Source organism: Pinus tabuliformis, chromosome 4_2 (genome assembly GCF_031772625.1).
Source record: "Pinus tabuliformis cultivar Carrire ecotype Pingquan chromosome 4_2, CPIR1, whole genome shotgun sequence".
NCBI classification, from domain to species: Eukaryota; Viridiplantae; Streptophyta; class Pinopsida; order Pinales; family Pinaceae; genus Pinus; species Pinus tabuliformis.
Window position 1 is genome coordinate 967,708,693 of NC_142304.1, and position 24,397 is coordinate 967,733,089.

The 24,397-nt window shown below is 41.6% G+C and overlaps 2 protein-coding genes across 3 annotated transcripts in view; both read left to right on the top strand.

The window, feature by feature from the left end:
• Positions 1-24,397, top strand: part of HEXO1 (beta-hexosaminidase 1) — a 408,446-nt gene that overhangs the window by 75,018 nt on the left and 309,031 nt on the right. The gene's annotated exons all lie outside the window — the stretch shown is intronic.
• LOC149172856 (uncharacterized) lies at positions 7,191-8,292 on the top strand. Its single transcript, XM_089427812.1, has 2 exons — positions 7,191-7,445; positions 7,570-8,292. Exons 1-2 carry the CDS (start codon positions 7,279-7,281, stop codon positions 7,790-7,792), a joined length of 390 nt encoding a protein of 129 aa, XP_089283938.1. The 5' UTR covers positions 7,191-7,278; the 3' UTR covers positions 7,793-8,292.

Sequence of the window (24,397 nt, forward strand, 5' to 3'; positions counted from 1 at the left end):
TGCCCATCAAGCTCCTTCTTATAATCTCTCGTTGAAGCACCAACGACCAAGATTAAAACATAATCAAAGCCTAAGATTAACTGGGAGTTGATCCTTGTCTTCTTCTAGAAGATTCGCACCAAATTTAAGTAATACTGTTTAATTAATCACATTTCCTAAGTTTAGACTTAGGAATACATGAAAAATGATTAATTATTTTAATTAAACCATCTCTAGGTGGAATTTTCCCAAACGATTTCTGGGTCTTGGAGAATGCATGTGTCTTAGCCTCTCTGCAAAATTTCAAGGCTAGAGCATATTCGATGCTACATAAATCAACACTCCCTCTTAGTGAGGAATGTGCTCTAGTGCTGCAACCCACTGAAGCATCACTCTGTCTCTGCACCATCTCCTGCTGCATTACTGATGTCTGGCTCCACTGCCCACCAACTACTTCGCAACTCTAATTGCTGCATTTGTGCTGCTGCTGACCCTGCTGAATTGCTGCCAACACTGCATCTGCACTACAACCCTCTCCAATTGCCACTGTTGCAACTGCAACAACTGCAAGTAAAAAACATCCAAAACACTAAATCAACTGTGGTTAGTATGATGCATCTGTCCCCCAGTCCTGACTGTTGCTAGACTCTGCGCTGTCACTAAAGCGTCTACGCTGTTGTTGACTCTGCACTATGCCAACTGCATTGCTGCCAACTTTGCTCTGCGCTGCTCAGTCTTTGACCTGCTACTAGCTACTGCATCTGTCACTCTAGCACTTGACTGCACCAACTGCCATTGATCCATCCTGCTATTGCATGTCTTGATCTCTCATAGCAAGGTATTGATTCATGAGGTGGACCTCCTCAAGAATCCTGCCCATCCTGTAGCTCTCTGGGGCCACAACTCCAAATCACCCCACCTCACCCCTGGAGGTAACTTGATGATCATGGCAAATTCTTCCTCTAGTTTGGAGAACAACATGTCAATTTCTGTGAATGCAACCTGCTGATCCTACTTCCTTCCTTGTCCTTCTTTCTGAGAGGACACTAGTGCTGTAGTGGCCAAGCTCACCACACCTGAAGCACTTGATCTTGGAAACGTCCTTCTTCCTCCTGCACTGCTCCTGCTGCCCCTGTGATGCGAGGGCCGCATTCTCCTCTTCCTTTGCTTGATTCGTCTCAGTACTGCTGCTGCAATTGATGGTGGCCTTCACCATATCTCGCTCATCTCCTCTTGCTGCAGATCAACCCACATACGTTCCCAATCTGACAGTTTTTCTCTTCCCAGGATACTCTGGACGAAAACTTGGCATTCTTTGGAAACACTGTTCAGAGCTAATCGTACAAACTTTGTAAGCTAGGGCGCTGACCCTACTAAATCCAACTAGTCTCGGACATCCTGGAGCCTAGTAAAGAAGGGGTCTACACTCTCCCCTTTCTGCATCCTTGTGCATCTCAGCTTCTCTTCAAGATACATCTTTCGTTGCTTGGAAGACCCTTCGTAAAACATAGCTAGTGCTTCCTAGATCTGTCGCGCTGTATCTTTTCTAGCTATGTGAGATACCATGTGATCTTGAACCCCATCGAGAATCAACCTCTTAACTTTATCCATCTCCTTCTTGTATTTCTTAAGCAGATTTGCATCAGCGGGTACAACTACCACACTATCGATATAAGTCTTGAGATCATACTCATCTAGAAGGCAGGAAATTCTAGCCTTCCAGATCACAAGTTGGAGGTTCTATCCAACCGATCTTGATCTCTCAACCTAATTGATGCCATCTCTCTGAAAATGTCGAATCTCCTCTTCTCCCCTGCACAACTGCTGCCCAGCTATTCGCACTCCCTTCTGAAGTGAGAAATCCTGCACACAGTTACTACTGCTCTTGCTAGGAAAATTTGAACTTCTTGGCTAGAAGTCCCCTGAGGAAAGAAGTCCCTTGAGGAAAGAATCCTCAGTGTGTGCTCTTCCTTCCTCCTGATGCTATTTGCACTAGCAAATTGCTGCAAAATTTGCGTCCTAGCTGAAGATTTGCTCTGCAAGGAAATTGCTGCTACTCCCTCTACCTCTGGTATTCTTCGATATGGAAAATGTTATTCTCTGTTGACTCACTCAGAGAAGTAAAATTTCCATGAAAAACTGACCATCCTGGCCAAGGAAATACGCTACCCCTGGGGTTTCGAATTGCTGCCTACGCAGAATTTTAGACTTCCTTCTCCTCTTATGCTCTAAGCTCTCCGGCTTACGATCTGTGCTCTGATACCATGTGAAATTCGGTGATCCCGAATCCTACTGCAACAATTGATAATGTTTCTTCTATTTGTTAAATTTATCAAACAAATTATTTGCAGTTTCCTATGGTAAATATCGAAACATATACACTGCAATCTTCACAAAATAAATACTGTGGAAAAAAAGTACTACCCAGGAGAGAAATAAACACACACACAAATACACCGTTGTTTTTGGACAAGCGTCCCCTGAAAAACCCAATGTGGGAAAATCGTTGCAGCAGCTGAGGGTTTTAATATTATGCAGTGGTTTCTGAGTACAAATCTTTAGATGCCCAAATTGACAATATGATACAGAGAATAAACTGGCAAAGAGGTGGTGAGAAATATTCTCATTGTCACTGGCGATCTGAATCTGATCCAGGCTCTGGATGGCTAGCCCCACGCTGCCTCTGCGTGGGCTCACGCAGTCACTGCGTCACAATTTCTAGGAGTTGTGTCACCCTTCTTGCCGATCATTTTGCTGACTAGAACTCGACTCTCTGGCTCTCCGGTCTCTCACCCGACTTCCAACACTAGATCTCGATTGCTCCCAAAAAAATTACGGGCTTCCTCTGAAGCACTACGCTGCCTCTGCGTGGCACTGCGCTGCCTCTCTTAACCTCTCGTTGCCTTCTCTGCCTTGCACTCTTCAGAACTGGAAAAATCCCCTTTGGTCTACTATCCTTGCCCCTCACTGCAAGAAGATCACTTGATCTCTCTCCGGCAACTCAACGCTGCTACTCTTGAGAAATACGATCTGGATCTCACTATCTTGGTATGTTCTCCAAGTGCCCATCAAGCTCCTTATAATCTCTCGTTGGAGCACCAACGACCAAGATTAAAACATAGTCAAAGGCTAAGATTAACCGGGAGTTGATCCTCGTCTTCTTCTAGAAGATTCGCGCCGGATTTAATTGATACCTTTTAATTAATCACATTTCCTAAGTTTAGACTTAGGAATACATTAAAAATGATTAATTATTTTAATTAACGCATCTCTAGGTGGAATTTTCATAAACAATTTTTGGGTCTTGGAGAATCCATGTTTAGCCCCTCTGCAAAATTTCAAGGCTAGAGCACATCCGATGCTATAGAAATCAACACAGATCAAAAGAGTGGATCCTACTTTGTACAGACAATTCATTGGCTCGCTCTTGTATCTGGTCAACACCAAGCTGTAAATCTGTTTTGCAGTAAACACACTCAGTCAATTTATGTTGGAGCCTAATCGAGTTCATTGGCTAGTTGTGAAACTTGTGTTGAGATATCTCTGAGGCATAGTTGAGTATGGGCTGAGGTACATTCAACAAGATGGAGTGAAGCTGGAGGGGTATACCGATGTAGATCGGGCAGGGAGTACAACTGGCAGAAAGAGCACTTCCAGGTGCAGTTTCAGTCTAGGATTAGGGGCAGTCTCTCGGTTCAACAAGAAACTGAAGTCAATTGCGCTAAGTTCTGTGGAGGCCAAGTACAAGGCTGCTAGTTTGGCAACCTGTGAGACCATTTGGCTTTGGAGCCGACTGTCATTCATTGTGACAATCAGAGCTGCATCAAGCTCTCTGAGAATTCGGTGTTTCATGACCAGTCAAAGCACATTCAGACCAGGCACCACTTCATCAGAGATTGTGTGCAAAAGGACACATTGATGCTGCAATACATACCTATGGATGAGCAGGTAGTAGACATCTTGACCAAGGGCTTGATGAAGGGAAAATTTGTATTCTTCAGGGATAAGTTGGGTGTTGTGCAAAACACCTTCCTCACTAAGAGGGAGTGTTGAATTTGTAGCTTGGAAGGTGGTTCTCCATAGGTCATGTGCCATGACATGTAGCTAGCCATTTCAAATAACTCCTACAACGATTATCTAATTAATTCACTAAGTTAGGAATTTAGATAACTGTTTAATTTAATTATTTGACTTGCTGGTCACATTTTATGGAAAAGGTAAACAGGTGAATGATAGATTAAGTCGTAGCCCTTAATCTCAAGACATGAGATGAAATCTCAGCCATCCATCTCTTTGGAGATTACGGTTAAGCACTTTATGAAGGGAGTTCGAGCTATTGAGATCATTCGACTGACACATTTGGGCATTCAGCTGGAAAGAACATTTTGACAGTCAGAGCAGCAAAGAGCAGGTTGCGACACCAGCGCAGTGTACAGGGAAAGATCAGATCAGCGAGCAGGTCAAGCCATGGGGGCCATACAACCATGAATTTCCTGGGCCATATAGGCCAAAATTTGTTGGGCAAAGTGACTAATTTGCTGGGCCGTATGGATGGGCCATACAATGTCGTGTAGGTGCCGATTTGACTTAGATTTGCTCGGACAAATTGCTATAGCAATTTTCTGTTGTAAAAATATGCTGTAAATTAAATTTCTGAAGTTGAATTGAAGCCCTCCGTTCGCTGGTTTTCCCCACACTGGGGTTTCCAGGGTATATCTGTGTCATTCTTTTATGTGTTTGGCTTTGTGAGTTTTACTTCTTCTGTTTGTGCTAGTTAAGAGCCCAGAGTATTTGTTATTACCAGTGTTGTTAAAATCGCGATAAAATCGCGATTTTATCGGAAAATCGCGATTTTTTCGCAAATCCGATTTTAACACGATTTTTATCGATAAAAATCGGCACTTTTTTTTACAGGCGATTTTTTCGTTTTTCGAAAAAATCGCGAGTTTTTAAAAAAATCGCGATTTTTTCGAAAAAATCGCGATTTTTTCGGTAAAAATCGCCAGAGGCGCGAGCAGCGGGCGTTTTATATGGAAAATCGATTTTTATTTTATTTCATTGAGCAGTCCGCGCGGAGGAGGAGGAGAAGAAGTGAGGGAGAGGGTTGCCGTCGGATTTGGGAGCGAATCCAAGCGATTTTAGGAGGAATCCAAGCCAAGATCACCAATTTGTCCATAAACCAGGTATGTAGATTAATTTTTTTTTGTTTTGCTTCTATAAAAACTTTGTTTTTCATTGTTTTTAAAGAATTTTTGGAAATTTTTCATTGATTTGGGATGGGTTATTTGTTATGACTATGAGAACCAATTTTTTATTTTTATTTTCTCATTTTCTTTAAACATTGTTTATTTTTTTTGAATTTTCATTGTTTTTTTGCATTTGCCATTGGCATTTGGTTGGGTAACTTGGGTTTAGAAATTGGGATTTTGGAAATAATTAACTTGTAATTTTGCAAATGCTAAATTGTAATTTGTATTATGTAATCCTAAATTCCTATTTCCTAATCCTTATTTTTAATTTTTTCCATAGGTTTGCAAATTCAAAATTCAAAAACAAACATGCCAAGGAAATTGGATCCTTTCTGGGAATATGGTGACCCTAAAACTCCGAATGATAGACAAAACTTGTATTGCAAGTTGTGTGGAAAGGAGATATTCGGGGGGGTGTACAGGTTGAAGTTCCACCTTGCACAAATCCCTGGACGTGATGTGGTGCCCTGTCCTAATACAAATGCTGAAATTATCCGAAAAGCCATGAGAGCATTGGGAGAATTAGAGCACTCTAAAGAGGCCAAAGAAGAACTCAAAAGGCAACTAAAAAGGTCAGTTGAAGGAAGTGGGCCAAGTGGCACTGGTTCTACTGCAGCGTCAGTCAATCCGGTAGCTGCATCATCATTTTTTGTTCCTCGAACCACACCTGGTGCACAACCAACTATCGGTTCAATGATGAAAAGAACTGAAAAAGAACAAGCTGACAAGTTGATGACAAAATTTCTCCTCTGGAGTGATATTCCTTTCAGCATTGTAAGGAATAATCCATTTTTCCAACCTACTGTTGATGCTATTGCCAGTGTTGGCTCGGGGTACAAAATCCCTTCTCTTCATGATTTCAGAGGCCGGCTTCTTCAAGATGAAAAGCGTGACTGCACCCAAAGATTGGAGGATTTTAGGGAATTCTGGGCACAAACAGGATGCACTGTTATGTCAGATGGTTGGACTGACCAAAAGGGGAGAACCCTTATAAACTTCTTGGTTAGTTGTCCCAGGGGGACTATGTTTATCAAATCTATTGATGCAACTCATCAAATCAAAGATGCAAAAAATTTATGTGATTTGCTGGATGTGTTTATTTTGGAGGTGGGTGCAGAAAATGTTGTCCAAGTCATAACGGACAACGCTGCAAATTATGTTGCTGCTGGTAGAATGCTTATGGACAGGCATCCTACTTTATTTTGGACACCTTGTGCTGCCCATTGTATTGATTTGATGTTAGAGGACATAGGGAAAATTCCCTTTGTCAAAGAGACTGTTGACTCATCAAAAAGCATCACAAAATTTATTTACAATCACACATCTGTGCTTAGCTTGATGAGAAAATGCACCAACAACAAAGAGTTGGTGCGCCCCGCCATTACACGGTTTGCGACGAGTTTCATATCTCTTCAATCCCTCTTGAAATCTATGTGGGATTTGAAGAGAATGTTTCTTTCAGAGGAGTGGCGTTCTTCGCCAATGAGCCGCAAACCAGAAGGAGAGGCCGTCTGCAGACTTGTTTCATACCAAGAAGACTTCTGGGCGAGAGTGCAGGAAGTGTGCGCTGTCACTGAACCTTTGGTAAAGGTTCTTCGGTTGGTAGATGGTGAGAAGCCCGCAATGGGCTATTTGTATGAAGCCATGGACAGGGCCAAAGAAGCCATTCGGTCCTACTATGATGACAAGGGAGATGATGGGTTCCAGAGACAACTCCTTCTATGGAAGGTCATTGATGAGCGATGGAACAACACACTCCATCGTCCCATTCATGCTGCTGGGCTTTTCCTGAACCCTACATTTTCTTATGCATGTGGGTTTGATTTTGATGCTGAGATCATGGATGGATTATTAACCTGTGTCCAGAAGATGGTGAGAACTCCAGAACAACGTATGGAGATCTCTAAACAAATTGAGACGTATCAGATGTCAGGTGGTACATTTGGCTTTGATATGGCTATCTTTGATAGGACGGCCAAAATGCCAGGTATTTTTTAGTTTGTAACTTTGTTTCAAATTTCATTGTCTCTTCAAATTCCATTTTTTTCTTATGTTTATTTGTAATTTTGTTGTAGCCGCATGGTGGAAGATGTATGGTGGCAGAGTACCCCTTTTGCAAAAGCTTGCCATACGCATCCTCAGCCAAACATGCAGCTCCTCGGGATGTGAGCGCAATTGGAGTGTATTTGAAAAAATACACAACAAGAAGCGCAATAGGTTAACAACTTAACACTTAAACATTTAAAATATTGCAAATTTCCAAATAAATTTTTGAATTCATTAAACAATATTTTTTTTTATAATATTAATTATTAATTATTATTTCATGAACTTTGTACAGGTTGGAGTCCCGTAGACTTAATGACATGGTCTATGTCTACTACAATCTTCGATTGTGGGTGAGGCAACTAGACAAGACACCTGATATGGAAGCCATCTCATTGGATGAGATTGACACCACTGCTGAATGGAGGGTTGAGACCGAGAGGCCTCTCATGGATCCCACTGAGGATTGGTTAGTGCAGGATGAGGGGGAGGAGGAGGAGGAGGAGGAGCAGGAGTAGGAGCAGGAGGAGGAGGAGTTGGAGGAGCAGGAGGAGGAGGTGACACCGCCTACCCGGGCTACCACTAGAGGACGTGGTCTCTGTCTACCTACAGTAGCTGCTACTTCTACAGCTACTTCTTCAGCTTCTAGAGCACGTCAGACTCCACTGCCATTTCCACCACCACAGGCACCAGCATCTTCATCTAGGGGGAAAGGGAAAGCAGTGACATTTTCTCGCAAGAGGGGCAGAGGAAATCAATAGGATTAGAGTCTTAGACTTTCATTTTATTGTATATGACATTATGACATGATGAGATACATTATCATATTTTTTGTTGATATTTTGAGGCTGAGTTGGGACTCAGGACTTACTATTCAGGACATGATTCAATGTTATGTGTGATTTTAGCGCTAGAAATGATATTAAACATCTTATATATTAGTTTTTTTATCATATTTATGTGTCAATGTATTTATTTTATGTTGTAGATGGTTTAGATATTAAAAAAATTGAAAAAAAATGAAAAAAAATGAATATTTTTGTGCCAAACGATTTTTTCCCGATTTTTTCCGATTTTTTCCCGATTTTAACGATTTTTCCGATTTTTTCCCGGCGCCGATTAAATCCCGATCGCGCTTTTAACAACATTGGTTATTACAAATCAGTTTAGAAAGCATCTTTCATTTATATTCTATGGATATTTGTTGAACATCAAATCTGTAGCTTGGTTTTCAAGAATTAACAGAAAGACAACTTGGTTACATTTAACAATGGATATAAATCCTATAGCTTTCTCACCACTAATTGGCACTGGTATTCACTTATCTAACCTCCATATGCTCTTCCAAAAAGCATTTTTTCTGTTGATAAGATAAGTAAGTCAATGGGACTAAAAGAGTACATCAGTCAAAAGATACTATGTGGGAGTACGAAAGCATCTCCTATAAAAGCAAGGAACATAGTTGAGCTCTCTAAAAGAACATGTAAAGTAAGATGAATTGCAGCACAATAAGGTAGGATAAGATATAAGGGACATGATGTAGGAAGAGAACCACTACCCGCAGAGCAAGAGAGACCAAAACAGATTGGAAGGAAATCTGTTTTATGTAGAATGTCTTTTATCTCCTATTATATGACTATTCCATCAAGGTTTTTGATCATTTATTGCTATATAAAAAAATTAGTTATTTGTAATTAATAGTTTATTAGGAAAAGGAAAGATCATGCCCATTCACCAAGAGGCACCTAAGGCTGTATTTAAGCCAGGGCCTCTCATTCTGTAAATCATCTTTTCAATCATTAATAATATATATATATATATAAATAAATCGTTGCTGTACTTTTTGAGTCTTCTGTTCCATTTGGTATCAAATCCAAGTAAGGCATTTCGGGAAATTGGTTCCACTGTTGTTCTCCCTATGCTCCACTGACATTTCTCTGTCGTGTCCGCTGTATCCTTCACCATCCGTTTCTCAACCGTATGCCAAACCACTTGTTGTTGTTCCACTATAATACACTATACCCTCCACCGACTTCCATACGCCGTTTGAACTGTTTAACATCCTCGTGTCACATCGCTGCCCTTCTCTTCTCCGCGTGCTCCACTATTCCGTGATTCTTCCATTGTGCCGAACACCCCCATCACTGTGCACTGTCGCGTTGTTCTTCCGCCACTTCCTTGACTGCTACCCTCCCTTCGTGACTGCGTTCCATTTTATTTTTGTGTCTCTGCGTGTATGTAATCTTAACTAAATGTTAATTACTATATAGTTATATTATTAGTTGTTAGATGATTATATAATAATTAATATTTAAATAACTATATATATTAATTAATATTTAGTTATAAATAAAGTGATTAAAAAAATTATTTAATTATTAATTAAAAATAAAAATTAGGTCAATTAAAAAAAAGAAGTTACGCTGGATAAATATACCCCACCTCACACACGATCAATGGTTGCATCAATGTCGATGGCCGATTTCAATAAAAAATTGATAGAACTTGAGGCTAAGGTGACCGAACATGGTGACAAAATCGAGACACTGTAGGACACAACAAATGGAATAAAGAGTCAGCTCGAGGAGAACAAGAATGAATTTAAAAAAGATCAGGCAGACCTTTCAGTTAAGGTGGATCAAGCTATGGTGATGTTGGGTTGTATTTGTACTAGCCTAAAGATTACACCCGATCAAATACCCCAGAATAATGAGGCTACTCAACATCTCAATTCTCTAGATTCGTCAAAATCATCAGACGCACATGAGAAACCTGAATCTCCGAAGACATCTTCCATGCTTAATCAAGAAAATAGTAACACGAACTTTCAAAATAAGCAGCTCTGGAATCCATTCACCAATATGTCGTTTTCAAATCAATACCCCTTTTTCGCTCCACCGTTAGCGACATATCAACGAAGAGCAAAAATCGAGCTACCCAAATTCGACGGTAATGAAAAATGCAGCGTTGCTTGGCTCAATAAAGTAGAAGAATATTTTGAGATTTACGATATTGACAATGATGACGAAAAGATTAGGCATGCTTCCATGAAAATGGAAGGCAAAGCATATAATTGGTATATGTGGTGGAAGAAGATGACACTTGCTATTAGTTGGAGAAAATTTAAGGATGCGTTCTTTAAAAGGTTCCAAGGTGTCAAGGAAGAAGAGTTCTTTTCAACACTCACCAGATTGCGACAAAAAGGAGATGTGGATGAATACACTCGAGAATGGGAGACTTTAGCAACACGAGTACTTGGATTATCAGAAACTCGTCTAATCCAATCGTACACCTCCGGACTTAAAACCCATATACGAGCAAAACTTGAGCTTCATGACATTATGTCGATAAAAGTAGCAAGACAAAAATAAAAAACTATTCAAAATAAATTTGAAAAGATGTTGTGGTCAAAGGCTGAAAAAGTATATTCGAGACGAAGATTTCCCCAGTCCGTGAATATGGATAACACAAAATATGTTTCACCACATCTTCGTGAAGGAGAAAAATCTAACGTGGAAATGCAAAGGATGAAAGAGGGCAAATACAAACGACGTGGCGAAAAATGAGACCCTAAACATAGGTGTGCTAAAGGAAAAGAGACCAAAAACCTGTATAAGTGTGAAGTAACTAATGATTCAGACAGTGATGAATTAGACGTAGAAGAAATTGAAGATGCCCTAGAATTCTCTCCAGAACTAGTTGGTGAGAGCATTAGCAAGTGTCACTATCGGCTATGACAGGTATATCATAGCCCCATACATTAAAATTAAAAGGACATATCAAGAAGAACAATGTAATGGTTCTGATCGATACCGGTAGCACCCACAATTTTTTGGATTCAACCATGGCGAAGAGACTCAACATTTTCACATTTCCCATGCCCAACATGAAGGTTATGGTAGCTAACGGTAAGAAAATTGAAAAAGTAGGGAAATGCCATAAAGTCAAATCGCAGATTCAAGACTTTAACTTAGAATCTCTGTTCTACACTGTACCATTAAGAGGAGTAGATGTGGTCTTAGGTATCCAATGGTGACAGACCCTTGGTACTTACTCTGCCAACCATCAAAAGCAATTTATAAAATTTAAATGGGAAGGGCAGAAATACAAATTGTACGAGTTCCAAGCACTTGAGAATCAAATCGTATCATCATCCCAAATGATGAAAATAATTCGAAGAGGAGCACTAGCCTATGTAGTACAATGTCACCAATTAGAAATGTTAACTTCAAAATTGATTAGTGAAGAAGCACCAGAAGTACAAGAGCTAATTCAGAAGTACGAAAAAGTATTCCAAGACCTGCCCATGAAAATGCCTCCTAATAGAGAAATCGAGCGCACAATAGAAGTCAAAGCAGGATCAAACCCCATCAACATCAAACCGTATTGATATCCACATCATCAAAAAATAGAAATTGAGAGATTCATCCAAGACCTTTTAAAGTGTGGCATCATCTCAAAAAGTAAAAGTCCATATGCTGATCTAGTTGTATTGGTGCGGAAGAAAGATGGATCGTTCAAGTTATGCATCAATTATTGAGGACTAAACAAAATAACAATTAAAAACAAATTCCCAATTCCCTTCATCGATGAAATGTTGGATGAACTACATGGCGCTAAATACTTCTCAAAATTGGACTTAAGGTTAGGGTATTATCAAATCATAATAAGGTTGGAAGACATACCAAAAACTGCGTTTCAAACACATGAAGGTCACTACGAATTTAAAGTAATGCCTTTTGGGTTAACCAATGCACCAACAACATTCCAAGCTACTATGAATGAGTTATTCCGTCCATATCTAAGGAAGTTTGTGTTAGTGTTCTTTGATGACATTTTAATTTATAGTAAAACTTGGAAGGAGCACCTACAACATTTGGAGAAAGTTCTTACATTATTGGGAGAGCATCAGTTCTATGCCAAGAAGTCCAAATGTACCTTTGGGAAGGAAGAAGTAGAATATCTCGAACATATAATATCCAAGGAAGGAGTTAAAGTAGATCCTAACAAGATCAAGGCTATAAGGGAGTGGCCCAAACCAGCTAATATCTCCAAGCTAAGAGGATTCTTAGGGTTGATCGGATATTATCGAAGATTTAAAAACTACTACGCCCATATAACCGCACCCCTATCAAACCTTCTAAAGAAGAACTCATTTCGATGGAATGATGAAGCAGGAAAGTGTTTTGAAGATTTGAAGGAAGTTATGTCTAATGCCCCTGTATTGGCAACTCCAGACTTTTCAAAACCATTTGTAATTGAATGTGAAGCTTCCGGTTTTGGCATAGGAGCAGTACTAATGCAGGATGGTCATCCAATCGTGTTTGAAAGCAGAAAGCTCAATAAGCACGAACGTCTCAAGTTTACATATAACAAGAAAATGCTTGCTATTATGCACACATTAGCCAAATGGAGACAATATCTCTTGGGAAGTAAGTTCTTAATACAAACTGATCATAATAGTCTTCAGCATCTCCCCCAGCAAAAAACTCTATCTACAGAACACCAAAAATGGATAAAAAAATCGCTACCTTTGACATGGATATATTACACAAGAAAGGGAAAGATAACATAGTAGCTGAAAGACGAAGAACCATTGTTACTCGCAGTGTCAGTGGTTGTCCCCGAATGGCTTAATGAGATTCAAAGTGTATATGCAAAAGATCCAGAAACAAGTGCTATAATCAATAATCTTCCTTAGAATTCAAAATTTGAATGGAAGAATGATATTTTATGGTACAAGGGACAAATTTATCTGAATGTAGATTCGAATTTGAAGCCAAGGTTCTTAAAGAGTCACATGATTCACTGTCAACCGGACATGTAGGATACTTTAAAACCTACTACAACGCACACCAACCATTCTTTTGGAAGGGAATGAGCAATGATATTCAAAATTATGTCGCAGAATGCGATAAATGTCAAAGAAGTGAAAATATTATGACACCCACACTACATCCTTTAAACATTTCGAATTAGAAATGGGAAGAAATATCAATGGACTTTATTGAAGGCTTACCTGTATCTGATGGTAAGGATAAGATTCTTGTAGTAGTCGACAGACTCACCAAGTATGCTCACTTTATTGCAATGAAGAAATCAGACTCAACAAAACAAATCGTTGAGATATTTTGCAAAAATATTTACAAATTACACAGATTTCCAAAGGTCATAGTGAGCGATAGAGATGCCAAATTTAAGGGTAATTTTTGGAAGGAATTATTCAATCATATAGGAACCTACCTCAACATGAGTTCTGCTTACCATCCTCAAACAGATGGCCAAACAAAGGTTGTCAATAAATGTTTGGAAGCTTACCTACGTTGTTACGCTACAAACAAACAAAATAAGTGGGTTCAGTGGTTACATCTCGCTGAATGGTGGTACAATTCTACTTACCACACATCAACAAAAATGACTTTGTTTCAAGCTCTGTATGGGTACAAACCTCCAAAATGGAAGGACCTGGCTATCATCCAGACAAAACTACCAACTGTTAAAAACCAACTAGAAGAAACCCAAAAGGTCGTTCAAACTCTAAAAGAAAATTTAAATAATGCAAGAAATCGTATGAAGCAACAAGCTGACTGAAACAAAACCGAGAAAGAATTTGAAATTGGAGAATGGGTATTTGTCAAGCTCCAGCCATACAAACAACTGTCCTTAAAACAACAAGGAAAAAATAAATTGGCGCCAAAGTTCTATGGACCAGAGCAGATCAACAAAAAGATTAGCCAAGTTGCATATAGTTTAAGACTTTCGGATAAAAGTCATGTCCACAACGTCTTCCATGTATCCTACCTTAAAAGGGCACTTGGTGACCATCAATCAGCCAAACCAGTGTTATCGGAACCGAACTAGTTCCGGCAAAACCGGCCGGTCCGACCAGTTTGGAGGCAAAACCGGAAATGACCGGTTCGGTACCGAACCGGCCAGTTTTTGTGTGGAACCGACCGGTTTGGTACCATACTAGTTCACAGGGCCCACTGCTGTGCAGCCTGGGCATAAAAAAATTGTTTTTTTATTTTATTTTTTATTTTTCCTAGTTTGTAATGCTACTCTAGCACCCCCTAAAGCTATTTAAACACCCCCATCCCCTCTATTTCACTCACACTATTCATTCGAGTCTCTTGCAATTCTTGAGCTAAGTTCGGTGAGGAGAATTCAGAGAGTTTTTTGCATGGTTGTTTTGAGGGAGATTTTTTGCAGATTTGAAGAGTTGATTGGAGTCTTGGAGAGCTGTTGGAGAGTGTGTTTGAGCATATACACACTAAGAAGAGGAACCGTTTGGAGAAAAAGCGGTTAAATGACATGGTTTTTGTTCAGTACTACCTTAGGTTGAGGCGCAACCAATTGTTGAATAAAACCCTTAAATCAAGCAACATTGTCTTGGGTGACTTTGATCCAACATCAAAATGGGTTGTGGAGAGTCAAGCACCAACATTTGACAATGAAGACCTTTCTTGGTTGGACTTGGAACCACCTCCACAAGATGCAGAGGCAGATATATAGGAAGCACCAGTAGCAGCTTCTGGGCCAGGGGAATGAAGCCATAATCCCATCGTAGAATTGGATTCTACTCATTCTTCAAATGAGGATGAGGAGGATGATCATGAATCAGATGATGATTGATGATTTGATCATTGATTTGTTGTAGCTGTAGCTTGTAGTATTGTAGGTTGTAGTATAATACTATGATCTATCATGTTATTTGTAAAAATTTCTGTTTTCCCACCCCGGTTTTCAGTTTCTCCTTATTTCTCCCATGTAGTTAAACGCCCATTCCCATAACCATACATTTAACAGACTGAAAAAAATAAATATTGCTGAAAACACAAATTCTGGAAATTTTTCAGAATGCTGGAAATTGCAGAATTAAAAATCAGCAATTAAAAACAGCCATTAAAACACATTAAAACACTGATATTTTTGGTCAACTTGACCCTGGAAAAACCCCCTACAACTCTTGGGGAAAACCAGTTTGAGAGCTCTTCTTTATTTCTGAAAATTGTCTTTTTACAGTGAGAATTATTCAGCAAAAAATCAGCAAGCAAATTTACAACTTATCTCCTTTCCCGTGCCTCACAGCAATCTGGAAATTACAGCAAACAGGACATCAATAAATGCTGTACGACCTCCGTTTTGTGTGCAGAAAAAATCAGCAAACTGCTCCTCGATTTTTGTGCAAAAATCTGCCTTTCACTATGTGCTGAATCAGTTGTACAAATCTGCTCAACTGCTGCCTTGGAATGTGTGCCAAGCTGCTGTCTCCTTCTCCTCCCTGCTCAGAAATCTCTCTTGCTCTCTTGCTCTCCTTTTCTCAATCTGCTCATGAAAGAATGAATGACCTTTTCCTCCTTTTCCTCCTTTAATATAACTCCAAGTGACTTTTGGGTGATCCAAGTGACTTTTGGGTGATCTCTAAATCCAATGGCTGAAATAGATTTAGATCAATGGTTGAGATTAAATGCTCATTTAAATCTCACTTTCTATTTTTTAATTCACCCCACTTTAATAAAGACCCACTTAGTCATTTATTTCCAAAGTCACTTTTCCTTTCTAATTTTTCATTGACTTTATAAAAGTCACTTTAAAATTAGACTTAATAACTTTATCACTTAAAGTCACTTTTAAATTAGATTTAACTTTATAAAATTATAAAGTCACTTTAGGAGAAAAATTAAATTCTTTTGGACACTTTTCCCTAGGCCAAAGATCAAAGCCTAAGGGAACCACCTGTCCTCCGGTACCAAATTTCAACACTCCCTCTTACCGAGGAAGGTGTTCCTCACCACACCCATCTTGTCTCTGAAGTAGACATGCTTGCCCCGTGGTAAGGCTTTGGTAAGGATATCTGCAACCTGCTCATCAGTGGAAATATACTCAAGCTTCACAGCTCCCTTCTGAACATAGTCTCTGATGAAATGATATCTGATCCCGATATGCTTTGATCTGTCATGAAATACTGGATTCTCCGTGAGTTTAATGCAACTCTGATTATCACAGTAAATCACTGAAGGTCTCAACGGCTGACCAAATAAGCCAAACAACATCTTGTAAAGCCAGATGGCCTCACAACTAGCTAGACTGGCTGCCATATACTCTGCTTCCGCTGAACTCAGTGCTACTGACTGCTGCTTCCGGCTGAACCATGACACTACTGCTGAACCCAACCCAAAACAACACCCTGAAGTGCTCTTCCTATCAGAAGCACAACCTGCCCAATCAGAATCAGTGTATCCTGCCAATCTCACTCCATCTCCCTGCCTGTAGTCCAGACCATAATCCACTGTCCCCTGCAAGTACCGCAAAATGTGTTTTGCAGCCACCCAGTGAACCTTCCTAGGCTCACACATAAACTGACTCATCGTGTTGACTGCAAAACAGATATCTGGTCTAGTGTTGACCAAATACATCAAGGAACCAATCAGCTGCCTGTACAATGTGGGATCCACCAACTCGGAATCCGAAGCATGAAGCTTCTTCCAGTTGGTGATCATCGGTGTCGACATGGGTCTACAATCCTCCATGTGGAATCTGCTAAGGATGTCCACAATATACTTCCCCTGCCCCAGGAAGAAATGCCCCTCCTCCTGCCACACCTCCAAACCCAAAAAGTAATGCATCAAGCCGATGTCCTTCATCTCAAACTCCGCCGCAAGATCTCTCTTGCAGTGCTCTATGAGTCTCTCTGCACCTGTAATGATCAAGTCATCCACATACAGCACCAGAATGAGAGGCTCCTCACCAATCACAATAAAGTAAAGGTTCGGATCTGCCTCACTCTTTGTGAAACCCATCCCCTGCAAGTATGCATCTATCCTGGAGTACCAAGCTCTGGGAGCTTGCTTCAGGCCATAAAGGGCCTTCTTCAATCTGCACACATGGGACTCCTTCCCATGCACCTCAAAGCCCTGTGGCTGCTCAATGTACACCTCCTCCTGTATGAAGCCATTGAGAAATGCGGTCTTCACATCCATCTGGTGGATCTTCCAACCCATCTCTGCTGCTATCGATATAATGGAGCGGATCGAAGTATATCGAGCCACGGGAGCGAAGGTCTCCTCATAATCAACTCCCTCTACCTGGGAGAACCCTCTAGCCACAAATCTCGCTTTGAATTTCTCAATGCTGCCATCTGCAGCATGCTTTACCTTGTAAAGCCATCTGGAAGTAACCACGGATTTGCCCTCAGGCCTCGGCACCACCTCCCAAACATCATTCTTCATGATAGAAGAATACTCCTCCTGCATGGCCTCTCTCCAGACCTGCTGGCTAGCTGCCTCCTCATAGCTAGAAGGCTCAGAGTCAAGGATGCTGGTAACCATCGCCATATAACTACAAAACCTCTCAGGTGGTCTACTCTCTCTGACCGGCCTCTTCGGCTCAGCAACAGATGTGGCATCTCTCAAGGTGTCCTGAAGCCACTTGGGCTTCCTCTTCCCTGAGCATGCTTCTCCCATAGGAGAATGAAACTCCTCCTCCTCATCACCATCAGTAGCCTGAACTCCTGACTGTCTGTCTGCTGTCCTCCTGCCTGCACCTGAACCTGTAGAAGCTGAGGTACCGTGTGAACTGTCCATCAGTGGACTCCCTAGTGAACTGCTCTGTGAACTGCTCTGCATGCTGCCCGGAGCACCACCCCTCTGGCTCGGCGAGCCACTGCTCACTGATGGACCTGACATCCTCATAGATGTACCTCCGGATCCTCCTGATCCCTGCCCACTGGATCCTTGCGACTGACTCAACTGCTGCTGAGGGTCTGGCTGATCCAGATACTCTAACTCCCGTGACCTCCTAAAGGCCCTGTCCTCCTCGAACTTCACATCCCGTCTGACAACAACTCTCCTCTGTGCAGGAATGTAAATCCGAAAGGCCTTTGAGGTCTCACTGTAGCCCACAAAGATACCCTTCTCTGCGGTGGGCTCTAGTTTGGTCCTCTTCTCTTTGGGTATATAGGAGTATGTAATGCATCCAAAGATATGAAGATGACCAATATCAGGCTTCTTCCCAGAGAAAGCCTCCTCCGGAGTCATGTGCCCCAAAGCACGATGCGGACTCCTGTTCTGCAAGTAAACAGCTGTGTTGCAGGCCTCTGCCCACAAGAACAATGGCAACCCCTGATCATGTATCATGGCTTTGGCAGCCTCTATGATGGATCTGTTCTTCCTCTCCGCAACCCCGTTCTGCTCTGGGTTGTAAGGAACAATGAACTCCCTCCTAATGCCTGCCTCCGCACAATAGTCAACAAACTCTCCAAGGGTGTACTCTCCTCCATTGTCCGACCTCAAGGACTTGATCTTTCGACCTGTCTGAGTCTCCACAAGAGCTCTGAACTCCTGAAACCGCTTGAAGACCTCACTCTTGGTCTTCAAAAAATAAATCCAGGTCCTCCTGGAGTGATCATCAATGAATAAAACATAGTACTCATATCCACTCAAGGAAACATGAGACATCCGACCGCTCACATCGGAATGAATCAAATCAAGTATCCCCGTCGCTCTGCTGTCACTGCTGGGAAAAGGTGATTTGGCAAACTTGCCCATCGCACAACCTCTGCAAGTATCAAAGTGATCAATATTTAAATCTGGCACACCTGTAGTGATCTCCCGCAATGTCCTCAAGGCTCCATGATACATATGTCCCATCCTGCGGTGCCAAATCTCACACAGCTCAGAACTGCTAGCTCTGCTGTCGGTACTACTGCTCAATGCCAAAAGGGGTTGGAATGCAAACTTGTACACCTTTGCATGGCGTACACCTATCACTCTAGCTGAATCAGCTGGAGTGCCCCTGGGATACATCAACACCTGTCCTCCCCTGAACAGTACCTCATATCCTCTGTCCTCCAAACCTGAGACGAATATGAGGTTCTTCCTCATCCCTGGCACATAAAGAACCTCTGACACCTTCAAGGGAGGTTTGGACTCCCTCTGAAATGTCACTGTCCCCACCCCGACTGCTCTAACAACTCTGTCATCACCAAGTACTACCTCAATATCAGTGCCACTCTCTGAAAGCTCTGAGAAGTACTCACGGACTCCTGTCATATGACGTGAAGCCCCACTGTCCACATACCAGATACCTGAAGATGCTCCGCTAATCGAGGGAAAGGCATGCTCCCTCTGAACCTGTGTGGCAGGTGATCCTGCACTAGAGGACTCACACATAGTGAACACAAACTCCCGGTCAAAACGACCTGCAAAGTTCTCAATCTCTGCTGAAGCTGCCACGTCCTGGTTCTTCCCCTTCTTCTTCTTCTTCTCCGGACACACAACTGCATAGTGTCCCATCTTTTGACAATTCCAACACTTCACCTTGGAATAGTCCTTTTGTGTGTTCCCCTGTTTACCTTTACCTTTGCCTTTGCCCCCACCACCGCTTGTGGAAGCCTGCTTCTTCCCTTTGCCTTTCTTGCCTCCTGCCACTAGTGCTACGTCCTCATCCTGCTCAACTGGCTTGGCTGCCCCAAGCTGTCCTTTCCTGATCTCTGTCTGAATACAATCATCTCAAAACCTCTCCCATGTGGGAAGGGTCTCACGTGCACAAACCCCATCAGCAAAGTTCAACCATGAACGGGGGAGGCCATTCACTGCAATCCGCACCAACTCAGTGGATGGAATGGCCTCTCGAATCGCTGCCAACTCATCTCTCACATTGGTAATCTTTGTGAGATATCCAGCTGCACTATCATTCCCCATCTTAATGTTCTTCAGCTTCTCCTTCAGGACCATCTTCCGGTTCTCATTGGTACTCTGGTAGAGATTGGACAATGCTGTCCACATCTCATGGGCATTGCTCTTTCCTCTCACATGAGGAATGCAATGGTCTTTGATTCCGTCTAGAATCAACCTCTTACCCTTATTGTTCTTCTTTTTATACTCAGCCAACCGAGTAACATCAGTGGGCACAACAACAGGGTTCTGTGCGGTATGCACCATGATATCCCAGATTTCTGCCTCCTCAAAGATACTCTGCATTCTCTCCTTCCAAACGCTGTAATTTATATGCCCATCCAGCCTATCCTCCACCCTCAATCCCAATGACATGCTGCTGTCCTAAAACCTCTGTTTTACAACTCGGCCGAGTTGAAACCGAAACGGCCGTTTCGGACCGAGTCAAACCCCAAAACACTGACCCGGCCAGCAACCCGGCTCGGCTGACCGAGTCAGCTATGACTCGGCCGAGTCATCCAATGACTCGGCCGAGTCATAGCTGACTCGGTCAACCCGGCCGGGTCCGTATTGACTCGGCCGAGTCATTAAAAGCACGGCTGGGCAGCGTATTTTATGAATTAAATTCACTTTTTTGCTGTTTTTTGGTAAAGTTAAGTAGGGTTTGTGGATTCCAAAGGGTAATGGTAGATTGTTAAATGCTTTTGGGGTCCATTTCCCCCTCCCAAACTCTATTTAAGACAGCCAAATGCTCTCATTTCACTCACAACAGTCTTATGCATTTGAGTGAGAGTCTTCTTTGAGAGTTAGTGAGCAGTTCTTGAGCTTGTTTTGGAGCAGCAATGAGGAGTCTTGGAGGAGCATTGTAGCTGGAGTGAGGAGCTTCTTGGGCAGCCATTTGGAGCAGCATTGAGGAGCTGATTCTTGGAGCAAGCTTGAGGAGGCAGTTTGTGCCTGGAGGTATTTTTTTCCACCTCTATAAATCTGTTTTTACTTAGTAAATTTTAGGTGCATATCAAGATAGCTTAGAGAGTGTTTTTAGTCAAATAAATGAACATTGAATCATTTTTTTTTTTTTCATTTTCAGATTGTTTTCCTAGTCAAAAAATGGCACCTAGAGCAAAAGATCCTGCTTGGGCATATGTTGAAATGGTTGATAGTGAGATGTGTTGCAAGTTTTGCCATAGGAAAATTAAGTCAGGTCCTGGGGGGATTCATAGGCTGAAACAACACTTGGCAGGGATTAAAGGCCAAATTACTGCATGTCCCTCTGATCAAATTGGGGAGATTATAAAGAATTTGGTGGAAAGCTTTGAAAAATTTAAAGAAGAAAAGACTAGGCAAAAAGAGATACAGGCTGAAATTGGGAGGAAGAGGGAGATACAAAGAATGATGGCTGCCAACCCCCACTATGAGTTTGAGGGTTCTTCCTCTATCCCTCAAACTGATGCATCAAACCCTTTCCGTTATGTTCCTCCCTCTTTTGCTTCTGTTCAAGATAAGGGAAAGGGTAGAATGAAGGGTGATGGGACTATCAAAAGTTTTTTCACTCACTCAGGCTCCTCTCCATCAGATGCACATGGTCCTGAAGTTAGTATTAGTAAAGGTCTTGCTCAGCCCACTTTAGATGACCATTGGAAGAAAGAATTGAGGGAGACTGCTTGTGACTACATAGCTAGATGGTGGTATGATGCTGATATCCCCTTTAATGCTGCTCGTTCACCATATTATGAGCCTATGTTTGAGGCCATACATGCTGCTGGAAAAGGCTTCAAAGGCCCTACTATGCAAGAGCTAAGGGGGTTTCGTTTGCAGAAAGAAATTCAATCAATTAATGAGTATTTGCAAGATTTCAAGGAATCATGGGCAAGAACAGGGTGTACCATCATGTCAGATGGATGGACTGATCAAAGAAACCGTACCATCATAAACTTTCTTGTTTTCTGCCCACAGGGAACCATGTTGTTAAAATCAGTTGATGCATCTGATAAGGTAAAAGATGGCCACTTGTTGTTTCAGCTATTGGATGAGGTTATTGAGGATGTGGGGGTGGCTAATGTTGTTCAAATCATCACAGACAATGCCTCTAACTATGTTCTTGCTGGTACACTGTTAGAGGAAAAACACAAGACCATCTTTTGGACCCCATGCGCTGCACATTGCATAGACCTCATGCTTGAGGATATTGGAAAATTAGATTGGGTCAGAAACACTGTAGATAATGCCAAAAGCATAACAAAATTTATCTACAATCATACACTGGTTTTGAGTCTCATGAGGAAACACACTGGAGGCAAGGATATTATTAGGCCTGCCATCACTAGATTTGCTACACATTTTTTGACATTGCAATCTATGCTTTCCCAACATAGAAACTTGCAAAAGATGTTTTCCAGTGATGAATGGAATCAAAGCAGTTGGTCTAACAAACCAGAAGGCAGAGAATTGAAAAGGAAAGTCCATGATGAAACTTTTTGGAGAAAGGCAACAGAGATTGTGAAGCTTGCTGAGCCACTAGTTAAGGTGTTGCGGTTGGTGGATGGGGAAAGGTTGGCTATGGGCTTCATTTATGAGGCTATGGATCAAGCAAAGGAGCAAATAAAGACAACATACAAGGATAGAGTGGCAAAGTATGGGCCCATTTGGGCAATCATTGATGAAAGATGGAACAATCAACTCCATCGCCCTATACATGTAGCTGGGTATTTTTTGAACCCACGGTATCATTATAAAGCTAAGGAGTCAGGAGCTTTGAGGGGGGAGGTCAGAGATGGACTGGTTGATTGCATTGAGCGCATGGTCCCATTGGAGTCTGATCGGCTGCTGATACATCAGCAGGTCACATCCTTCAGCAATGCAACAGGTACCTTTGGGAAGAACCTAGCAAAGATTGCAAGAGAAGCAGATGAGCCAGGTAAACAAAAATTTCAATTTTCAATTTCTTAATGGTTTTACTTTTTTTATTAAAGTTTGTTAAATCATTTATAATTTGAAAGTTAGATATAATTTGTAATTTTGTTGAGCTTCAGCCTTCATCTAACTCATAATTCATTACACTCCTATGTTTTTTGCAGCACAATGGTGGGAGGCCTTTGGTGGCCAGTGCCCTGAATTGCAAAGGTTTGCAATTCGTATTTTGAGTCAAACTTGCAGTGCATCTGGGTGTGAGCGCAATTGGTCTGTCTTTGAGAGGATTCACACAAAGAAGAGAAACCGTTTGGAGCAAAAACGGTTGAATGATCTAGTTTTTGTCCAATACAACCTTCGGCTCAGACGGAACCAATTGCTGAACAAAAGACCTGATTCAGATCCCATTGTGTTGGAAGACATTGATCCAACATCAGATTGGGTAGTGGAGAGTCGTCTACCAGAGTTTGATCCTGATGAGGATCTTGAGATTGATCAACTTGATGTTGAACATCCACTGCAGCCTGTTCAGTTGAATGCAGATCCCGATCCACCAGCCTCAGTCTCACAGCCAGCTAGTAGGACTCCAGTTGTAGGTGCTTCGCCTTCCTCTGCTCAGCCACGACAGAAGCGCAGCCTCATTTGTACTCTATCTCAGCTTGCATCTGCTGCACAGCCTAGTGGTACTGGCACCACTTCTACAGTTGCAGTTGGAGACGATGATGATGAGGAGGAGCCATGGGGCCCCTTGTCTGACTCTGATGATGATGATCCAGAGATTGGTCGAGATGATCTTGGCTCCTCTGGCAGTAGCTACTAGCCTCCTTGGTTATTTGTATTTTGTTTTGACTCTTGAGTCTTTGATCATGTATGACAGACTACAGTTGACTATGTATTTACTATTGCCATTGGGTACCATTTTGATATAATGGATTGGTTCATGAGCCTACTTTGATCATATGTTGTCTTCCATGTATATTATAATGTTGTGTGTTTGGAAACTTGAATGAAAATCTTTAAAATTATGTTTAAAATATTTAAAATTATGTTTTTTTATAAAAAAAATAAATATTTAATGTATTTTTTACAACGACCAAGTCATTGAAATCGAGCCGGCCGAGTCATTACCGAGTCGGAGTCGGAGTCGGAGTCGATCCTCGGCCGAGTCGGAGTCCGAGTCGGAGTTGTAAAACATTGCCTAAAACTGAAAAATAGCACTGCTGTAGTAAAGATAAAACTGCTGTTTATGAAAAAATCAGCTTGCTGGAATTTTCTGAGTGAAAAATCAGCAACTGTAATTTTTCTTTTTCGCTGTCCCAAACTGCCCTTCAGCACTCAAACTCTGATACCATGTAAAAATTTCTGTTTTCCCACCCCGGTTTTCAGTTTCTCCTTATTTCTCCCATGTAGTTAAATGCCCATTCCCATAACCATACATTTAACAGACTGAAAAAAATAAATATTGCTGAAAACACAAATTCTGGAAATTTTTCAGAATGCTGGAAATTGCAGAATTAAAAATCAGCAATTAAAAACAGCCAT

Excerpts from the sequence above, each read along its gene's own strand:
- LOC149172856 (XM_089427812.1), top strand. The coding sequence starts at position 7,279 with ATGTTTATTTGTAATTTTGTTGTAGCCGCATGGTGGAAGATGTATGGT. Across the intron at positions 7,446-7,569 it reads CACAACAAGAAGCGCAATAG|GTTGGAGTCCCGTAGACTTA; the intron begins GTTAACAACTTA and ends AACTTTGTACAG.